This window comes from Lipotes vexillifer, unplaced genomic scaffold (assembly GCF_000442215.2).
Source record: "Lipotes vexillifer unplaced genomic scaffold, Lipotes_vexillifer_v1.1 scaffold713, whole genome shotgun sequence".
Classification (NCBI taxonomy): domain Eukaryota; kingdom Metazoa; phylum Chordata; class Mammalia; order Artiodactyla; family Lipotidae; genus Lipotes; species Lipotes vexillifer.
The window spans coordinates 2,055,540-2,065,490 of NW_006773157.1; the positions used below are offsets into that span (position 1 = coordinate 2,055,540).

A 9,951-nucleotide genomic window follows, 5' to 3' on the forward strand; every position below is an offset into this window, starting at 1 on the left:
GGAAAGGAAAGGAGTGAAATAAACAAGGGGGATAAACAGTGATCAATTAGATGGGAAACACAAACTCATGAGTTGCTGTCACCAGCCATTGTCTAATGGAACACTGGATTTCCTAGAGCTGCATTCTCAGAAGCAGGTTTTTGAAAATGGATTTAAATTAAGAAAAGGCATACTGCATAGACCTAAAGAGCTTAGAATATAACACTTGCTCTGAAGGAAGGGTTCAACAGGGTAACTCATAAAATCCTCTTCTCAGAGGAGGTTTTTATTTTGTCTTTTGGCGGGGGGGAGGCGGAATATACATTAACATAAAATTTACCGTTTAAATCATTTTAAGTGTACAGTTCAATGAAATTAAGTACAATTGTTGTGCAATCATCTTATCATCCATTTTCAAAACTTTTTCAACATCCCAAGCAGCAACTCTGTACTCATTAAACAGTATGTCCAGAAGAGCTTTGGTTTTAAAGGGAACGTTGTATCACAGCTGGAAGGACCCTAGAGATTTCTAGTTCAACCCCTCACTTGAATGTAGGGAACCAAGGCTCAGAAAGATAGAGTGTTCTAAATCAACTTGCAAGTTACAAATTCAGACAGGACTAAAATTCAGGGGCTCTCCTCAGTTGCTTTCTCTTATACTCAGCAGTCATACCCTCCAACAGTTTGCAAACTGGTGCAGCAGATACTCCTCAAAATAGTGGCTCAGAATTTCTCCACACTTCAATGCCATGTTGAGTAGATAATTTTGACTAAAACCAGGAGAGAAGGCGCTAGTCTACAAAATCCCTTGAACTCCATTAAGACTCTCACGTCTTGCATTATATTATTTGCATGACATTTTAATGACTTTATTTTTAAAAAGTTTTCTTCATAATAATATTGATAATTACTACCATTGATCGAATATCAACTCAATGCCCTGTATTATAATAGGTGTTAAACATTTATGATCTTATTTTATCCTTAGAGGAACCCATCAAATGGGTATTTTTATTCCCTTTTAGAAGATGGAGAAACTTAGTCTCAAGGAGCCTAAGTCATTTGCCCGAGTTCAGGTTGTTTATAACGGATAGAGCTGGATTCAAAGACAGAACCATTTGACTCCGAGGCCCCATCACTTTCTCATGTGCCATGATGCTCTCTTCTCTAGAGGAAATGAGCACAATCTTGGGTTCCCATATTCCAGCCTAGGCTATGGCCATCCTCACCTGCTAAAATTCTACCCATCCTTCAAAACTTACCTCAACCCTGACCTCTTCCATAACAATAATACAAGCTCACATTCATTAAGTGCTTATATCCAAGGCGCTATTATAAGTGCTTTACATGTATTATCTCATTTAATACTCATAGCATCCTTATGAGATGGGCACTACTATTATACGCATTTTACAGATGAGGAAACTTGAGGCCCAAGAAGAATGAGTAATTTGCCTTTTCCGCTTTCCCCACTAGCACGTGGCCTCTGCCTCCCTCCTCCCTGCCTCCAAGGCCCTCTGTAGCTCTTTATGACCCTTCTCTGCCTTGTATTAGTTATGCATTAATGGTACTCATCTGTGTCCCCACTCCTTGAGCACGGAGATATGCTTGTACTAGTTTTGGTGTGTGTTAACCATCTGGCTCCATCCTCTGCCCCTTATTAGACATGCTGGAATTATTTATTTAATTGAATGAGACAGTCACATGTATTGCTGAGCTGGGTCTAAGTAGTCAAAAATAAAAAGAGTTTTCCATTGGAAAAGAAATTTGAGTCTCGCTGAAATTCTCAAATATTTTCCATTCGTGAATCCTTTCTGGAGTGTTGGCTAAGAACCATGATAATCATAACAATACGTAGTCTCTGAAATGGAATTTTTGGTAGAACTTTGGGAAGAGAGTATCGAGTCAAGTGCCTTTTTCCTACTGAATCATTTAAAGGGTTGCCAGAATAGGAGTCCTGAAGAGTGAAGAATACTATGGGGTTTTTTTCTTCATTTTTTTGTATTGATTTTCCAGACGCTTTAGTGTTAAACCATGCCAGAAGTGTTGCAGAGATGAATCACTATTATCCAAAGGCCACCAGCCTCTTTTCCTTCTGACAGAAGGATAATTCCACATGGATCAAATAAATACAGATGCGTAGTAATTAGTTCTATTCCCAGTGAGCCTATTTCCAACACACTAAAGATGTGAGCGATTATGGAACCTCACCCCAACAGCTTTTATCAATTTAAACTGCTAAACAATGGGATAGTTCATAACCCAGCCTGTTATTAATAATGCATTTATTGTGTGTAACATTATAAATTAGGTGTGTGGACCAGAAAAAGAACACCCTTTAACAAGAATAATATGATCTCCCCCCAGAAGCAGCATATGTGCCTGGCCACTCACCTGATGTACAGTCCCAAGGCAATCAAAAGAATTAAAAATCTCATCCAAGGAAACGAAGCCTACATTGTCAGCGGGCTCCTCCACAGAGATGATTTAGCTGTGGCGGATATGTTAGACGTACCCATCCTGGGCCCAGAGCCTGAACTAGCTCACGGCTATAGTACCAAGTCCGGAAGTAAACGGGTCTTTGAAAGCGCCAATGTGCCAGTCCCTCCTGGAATATATGACGTCTATAGTCACCAGCAGGTATGCAGGGTGGACAGGCGAGGCTCTGTTTAAATATTTCACATTCTCTTGACCTTACGGGAACTTTAGGTCTTCTGGTGTCAGCCCTACCCAATGAAGAATATTGTGGAATACTTGAGTTGAGTTGATGGGATCTACTTTAGGCCTTCATGTTTCAAAGTGTCTTCCTAGGGTCCTTACAGAAATTGTTGTAATTCCCAAAGTATTTATTCATTTGGATTAAGGAACTGAAGGCCCTATTCATATACTAATCTGCTATCAATATTTATTGCCTTAACGTGGATTAGTTCATCAACATATTAGTTAGCAGGACCCTAAGAAATGTGAGTCAATTTTGGCTAAAAGGAGCAGGTTTGGAAAGCTCCAGGGAGTGAGCCCTTTCTGCTGAGTCATGCTGCAAAGGGCTGCAGATATCTGTGGCTCTGTAAAAAAATAAAAATCCTAGCTCCTCAGGAAGTGGCCATATAGGAAGGAGGGGGGAAAATTCCAGAAAGGGGAGGTAAAATGGCTCTAGGAGGAAAACTATCTGCTTCTGGGTTTTGCCTTGGTCCGAGTCTATGGCCATGCATTCTTCCAGCAGATAGTTAGGGCCCTAACTATTTGGAGAACTATTATATAATATTAGTCACTACAAAAGTATAGCCACTAGAGAACTAGAAATTAGCCACTTTGAGTTAGCTCTGGCAGGTGTTCTCCCATTTAACTGCTATTTTTTTTTCGCAATAAAGAAAATAAAGGACAAAGGGCTGTTAACATTTCCTAACCTGTGTTTCAATACATCTCTTAACCGTTACTCTGAGCCAATCACAAGTGATTCCCGGCACCCACTTCTAGGGAAACTAAAGAACTGTACACAATGAGGATGTTTGTAAGGGACAATATTTAGGGATGACGCTTCTTCTCTCAGTTGCCTGATCCTGATGCTCTGCACCTCATAGCCGCTGAGCCCCCAAATCAAGCTTTTCAACAAATCATACTTTTCAGAGACTAATTTGAAAATTTAGGTTATTAAATTGCCCCCAAAGTGTTTCAGTCTTACTAGATAGAGTGTTCTTGGGCAATACATTGGCTCATGAAGGAAGTTCCTCTTAAAGGTGGCAGCGTCTAGAAAAGGCACAGGCAATCTTAACAGGATTAAAAGAGAGGGGCTCCTCCTAACCTGGCATGTCCCTTCCATTGTCATTAACCTCCACTGGAATTTGAAGGTAACAGAGTGGATTGCTTAACTCTGCTTCGCTGTAGAATACCAGTCTGATAGACTTAATACAAGTGAAATGCACTTTTAAATAATACAATTTCATACATGAATATTAAACAATCTTCAAAGCCTTAAACTTAAAATATGTGCAATATTTATACTGAGTGAGTCTTGCTTTTGTCCCCATTGATGAGAACTCAGGCTGTCTTTGCTATGAAATATTTTAGAACTTTATATGTTAATTGTGGTTAAAGATGCAGGAACATTTAATGCAGTAAAGCCTCCCCCTAATACTGATATTCAGAAGTAGTATAAAAACCTCTCTTCATAGACAAACTGGATTTGAAGGGTGTCATTTCACCTATGGCATGTGCAAACTGTATCACAATAAACTAAGTTACAACTGAGGTCCATGCTACCTGTTTGGAAAATGTATGTCTAAGGTCAACAGGAATTGAAGTGCTCCACTGAGATTTTTCCACATAGTGCCTATCTGAACATGTCAGCGTTTTGAATTTGCAGATGGTAATGAATCAATAGCACTGACTTTTTACCGACGTGCATCATAAACTTAAAGCTGATGAAAGAAAGCTGTGATTATCTTAATTTAGGTTACTAAATATTCCTGGCTATTTTAGCAGTAGACATTTCTCTACTTCTGCCCTACACCAGTATAAAATGTATGGCAATTAAAAAATATATTACATCTTTTGAGCAGAGAGATTCAAATAGAAAATGATAAATGTTTGGCAATAGCATAAAGTCACTGGTTTATGATTAAGTAATTTATTTATTTATTTAAAAAATCCAACTTGAGCACAGTGAGCACTTCCTGTTTTGTTCCATAAAGTAACCATGCAAGTTCTCTTTCTGGCATGTGTTCCACATGAAATATTGACAGCTTTGGTTAAATAATCAAAAATGGTGATGCTATTTTAAAGCACTGCTCAATTTTCACTTAAAGACAGCACATAATTCTTTCCAGTGGTGCAGTCTTTACAATACTATTGATCCTTTTCATTACTGTACGGGATTCATCAACAGGCACCCATTTATAGGATTCTGAGAAGCAACAAATAATAGGATTTAGAAGAAACAGATAATAATTCTGTTAGTAGTTGAAACTTCCAAATATACAATACATCCAAACATACAATGAAAAAGGCTGTGCCAGAACAACTTTCCTTACACTGGCAAAAGAATTTTATTGGATATTAACAGTCCGAAGACCATTTCTACTTCTGCAATGTATGACCATAATACAAAAAATAGAATCTATCTTCTCGGCACAACAGTAGAGAAAGAAGGGATGTAACCTTGGAAGGCACATTTTAAAAACCTTCCTAGGCTATGCTCATAGCCATATGGTGTGTAGACCAGAGTACTTGTCATTTAAACACCCAAATTATCCACAGACACTACTTGATAATTAGGGAGCTAAGACAATTTCATTTTCACGCTAATTGAATATCCCATGGTTGCATGGGGCTTCCAGGGATCCCAAGTATGCCTGTTTTGGTATCACTTCTACACTGCTGCATAGTGTAACATCCCCAGGAAGATTTGCTGGAAAGACACAACTCAAGAGAACAGATTGTGCCTTTAATCAAAATAATTTTAATCTTCCAGCTCCAGATTTCAACAGAACTATAATCTCGAGTTCTTTCACACTCTTTAGTTTTAAAAAATCCATTTGGTGAACAAAAACTTATCAAAGGTGAAGAGAATAGTGCTGCAGAGGCATCCTTAAGCACAGACCATGGCCAAGAACAACATGTGGTAGGCTCAGGAGAGAGAACGCTTAGTATTGTTTTTTCTGTGAAGTATAGACTGGAAAGTCGGATAAGAAGACCAAACAAAAAAATCATTTTGTGATCTAATGAGTTATTTTTCACCAAGGCTCTACTAGAACAGTATTACTTATGATTAAGTAATCTTGCTATAGACTTTTGTCTGATTCAAACTTATCCCAAATGGCTTGTTGACTGTCTGGAAAGTTGCTTCTCTTGCGCCTCACTTCCTTCTCCACCTCACCCTTCTCCTCCACCTCTCTGCAGGTTGAGATGGGCAGCACAGTGGAGAAGAAATGGGCTTAGGTACTGGACTCAGAGCAGCCTGGGTGGAGTCTCTGCTCTGCCACTCAGTGCTGTGTGATCATGGGCAAGTTATTTAAATTAGCTGAGTCTCAGTTATTTATACATAAAACGGAATTAATAATGATGCCTACCTCATAGGTTTTTATGAGTGTTATGTGAAAAAACTCGGGAATTCCCTGGCGGTCCACTGGTTAGGACTCCATGCTCTCACTGCCAAGAGTCCGGGTTCAATCCCTGATCAGGGAACTAAGATCCCACATCCTACAAGACACGTGGCATGGCCAAAAAAAAAAAAAAAGGAGAGAGAGAGAAAGAAAAGAAAACTCATGTAAAGAGCTTAGCCAAAGGCCTAGATCCTACTGAGAGTTCAATGATATTAGATATTATCATCATTATTATTACTATGATATTAGAGCTTGAACTTCTATCCCTGAAACATTCATGTGACTGAGCCCAGTTCTTGAGGGAATAGTTTCAAATAAGATGTAGGATAGGTGTGTATTCCAAGAAAGTTGCTTTCATGAGTGTTTTATCTCCTTTATCTGTCTTGTACCTACAGTACATAATACACTTTGTCAACTGACCGGCCAAATGAATGTATTTCACGTACACTAACGAGGAAAATATTAAATGCTTTATAGACTAGAACACTTAAAAGCTCAGCAAAGCTCCAAACAGTTAAAGTTTTCAAGACTATAACTATTTACAACCTTGAAACTATAAAAAAAATTGAAGAATAAGTAAACACATAATTCTCTGAAAAAGGAATTGAATCAAGATTCAATTACAGATATTCACAGGTTTTTTCCTTTTGCCTTTAAAAGCCAGCAATTGATAATTTCATAATTTCTCATAAATAAGATTATACTTTTAAACATGTCTTTAGTCCCACTGGTGAGTGGTTTCTTCACACCATATACATATATATATATATATATATATATATACACACACATATATGTATCACGTAAAACTTCTAATCTGTCTTAATAACTAGAAGAAAACCGAATGAACAGACTGTTTGAAATAAAGACACATGAGAAGTACCACAACTAAGTTAACACAATAAGAAGGAATCCAGGAAACTAAATGTTGCTGTGTCTTTGGCCCCACAGATAATAGAACAGGTGAGTCAGCTGGTCATTGATCACCTGGAAATCCAACGCTGGCTCTTTAAAATGGACTATGAGTTTGGAGGAAATGGGACTGCATTTTGTGACATTCCGTCCCACCTAAAGTGCTACAACTGGGTCCTAAAGGACAGTCACAGATACAGCCGTGAAGACTGGAGCAAGAAATGGGCACAAGTGAGTGTTCGATGGTTACTTAAACCCGAAGTGTCTGTGAACACATAGGAGATAAAGCAAAAGGCTCTGCTAGAAGATAAGGCACTTTCTTCTAGACTCAGCTGCGTTACCTACCAGCAGTGAGACCTTAGGCGAGTTTTTTACTTTCTTTGGCCTTAGTTCTTAAATACAAAGTGAATGAGGTTGATTAGGTTATTTTAAATGTTCCTTCTTGGAGCCCTAAAAGTCCTCAAATTGATTATGATAATTAGGAAGTAATCTTTTTACCATATTCAAATAACATTACAAATCTAATCATTTGCTGTAAGTGGGTCTTGATCATATGCTTCTAACAAGTGTTGTTATTAAGCTAGTTGTATTTTATTGTGAGAGAGAAATTCTATTAGTGAATGCTTGTCACCTGGAAGCTAATGTATAATAGCATTCTGTCAGCAGTCATATGTTTTTGAAGACAATTCAAGGAAATTTATGTAACTGCTGGTGCCTGTGAGATGTTGAGAAAATAATACATTCCAGCAAGAAAATTTCCCGGCAAGAACTGAATAGGTAAAAACTCTTAGCATATGAGTGACGTGTACAGATTTTTCCACACATATTGATGGAAGGATAAATTGTACAACTCTTAGTCTGTTTAAAACTTGCTTAATAATTAGTTTTATATGGCCTCATATATGAATTATCCCCACCATTCTAAAAGTTGCGTCATTTTGCATCCAGAGACCTCGACTTGCCTGGCTTCTCTTAATCCCAATCTCTGTTTTGGCTGAGCTACTGGTGAAAGCATAACTGATGAGGAAAATTCAGATGCAAATTCCCTTAACTGATTCCTTCCCCACTGATGTCTGTAGTAGTGGGCTCTGCAGTGATTTGCATCTGCTTTGAGCATCCCACTATACGAGTATATGAATCAAGACACAAGTGATAGCAAGGGAGGGGCACACAAGAGAGAACCCCATTATTCTTGTGAAAGTGAAATGACGAATAAATCTAGAGAATAGTCAGAAGAGAGAGTTCCCTTTTATAAATATTACTGTTCTCCTCATAATCTATTCTAGGCCTTTCTTCCCCCTCCATCAGTGAATGGACTAAATGCAGTACTTGTCATGGCCAGCTTTTTACGTATTATTTAAAGGATACCAAAATGAATTACTCTTCTAGAAAAAAATAAAACAGGGGAAATGTATTTAATTTTGAGGCCCATAGAGGTTTCTCTTGTGTTCTCCTTGGACTAGATTTTGTTTCATCTTATATATAAAAAAATTTTAAGCAAAACTGTTGAGATTAAACCATGAAAAGTATGACTTTTTTAATCTAAAAGACTGAAATGTTAATGTACAAAGTATTTGCTGGTCTCAATATTTCAAACCAATTATCATAAAATTCTCCTGATACTGGACTATGATAAATTTGAAATGTTTAACTTTAAGTTTTAAAAATATTTAAAATATTAGCATTTGGCTGAATTGCATTTAGAAACCTGAATATATATTATTTAATTTCAATTATTTTAAACAATACCGTTTTAAATTGTCACCAAATACATCTGGCATTATTGTTACTGTTGTCAAATGTGACACTTTTGAATAATTAATAATCTGTCTAAATCTTTTTTTTTAACTTAACAAGGGAAAAATCATTATTATGAAATCTTTTTACACTCTGAGACCTGTGCTTGGCCAAGGTGTGGTTAGAAGACAAAAATAAAAATAAAAAATAAAGTAGTTCTGAAGAGCTTTTTTTTTTTTTTTTTGTAGGAGACTTTTGACATTCTTTTGCCTTCAAAGTGAAATTGCATTCAGAGTGGAAGTGAACCGTAATTTCCACTGAGTGTAGCTATTGAAAATTTAGGATTAGAATTATCTTTTGTTCCAGAAGACCATCATAATGGTGCACATTTAGACATCAAAACATTACTTTATGAGCACAGGCATGTTTTAATGTCCTATTACAGTTTGTAGACCTGTTTCTTTTGATAATGAAGATGTTGTGTCATCAAGCCTAGCCTGGCACATATAAAACATATGCTGGCAGGTTATTAAAAATTTCAGCTTCTTGATGAAAGACTATCCTGTAGGCTAAGAGTCCAGAGAAAGACTCCATTCTGGGAGAATTATTAGAAATGAGAATATGACTGAAAGCACTAAACTATGTTAATACTTACAAATAGCATCATTTGCATAGCAGTTTATGACATGATACCATGATTTTTCTCACTGGTATGTTGTAGGCAACAGATTAAAAACAGTGCTGTTTATGGGAGTTTGAACTGTTTTGAGAGGCTCTTGCATCTTATGTAAATATTGGTTTTAGATGTAGGCATGATTCAGTGTAGACTCAAGGATCTAATATAAAGATCATCTTTTTTTCTACCTATCTAATTGAGAACGAGAGTTATTTGGTTGCAGTTGAGACTTGAAACAAAGTCATGGCATCAACAAATGCTAAAACATTGAAGTCACATTTAAAAAATCAGTGGTGACATGTAGGTGATTTTAGGAAAAGCAGAATGTTACATGATGGCCACAATGAAAACAGCACAACTCTCATTTTTTTCATGGTGGCTTGATACCAACCTTACTCTCTTCATCCTACCAGCTAACAAAACCTACTTCCGCCAACAGGTTCCAGTAAACTCACTCACTTAAGTACTTAATGCTTGTTAAGGTTCAATGAATCTACACATGTGTGCATGCTCCAAAGTCCCCACTCCCCAGTCGGGGGGGGGGGGGTT

The 9,951-nt window shown here is 37.3% G+C and overlaps 1 protein-coding gene across 1 annotated transcript in view; it reads left to right on the forward strand.

Moving 5' to 3' along the window:
* LOC103085652 (IQ domain-containing protein H-like) overlaps positions 1-9,951 on the forward strand; it is a 91,263-nt gene that overhangs the window by 21,388 nt on the left and 59,924 nt on the right. Inside the window, 1 exon segment of the mRNA XM_082931529.1 lies at positions 7,029-7,220. Coding sequence (XP_082787655.1) covers positions 7,029-7,220 — 192 coding nt within the window.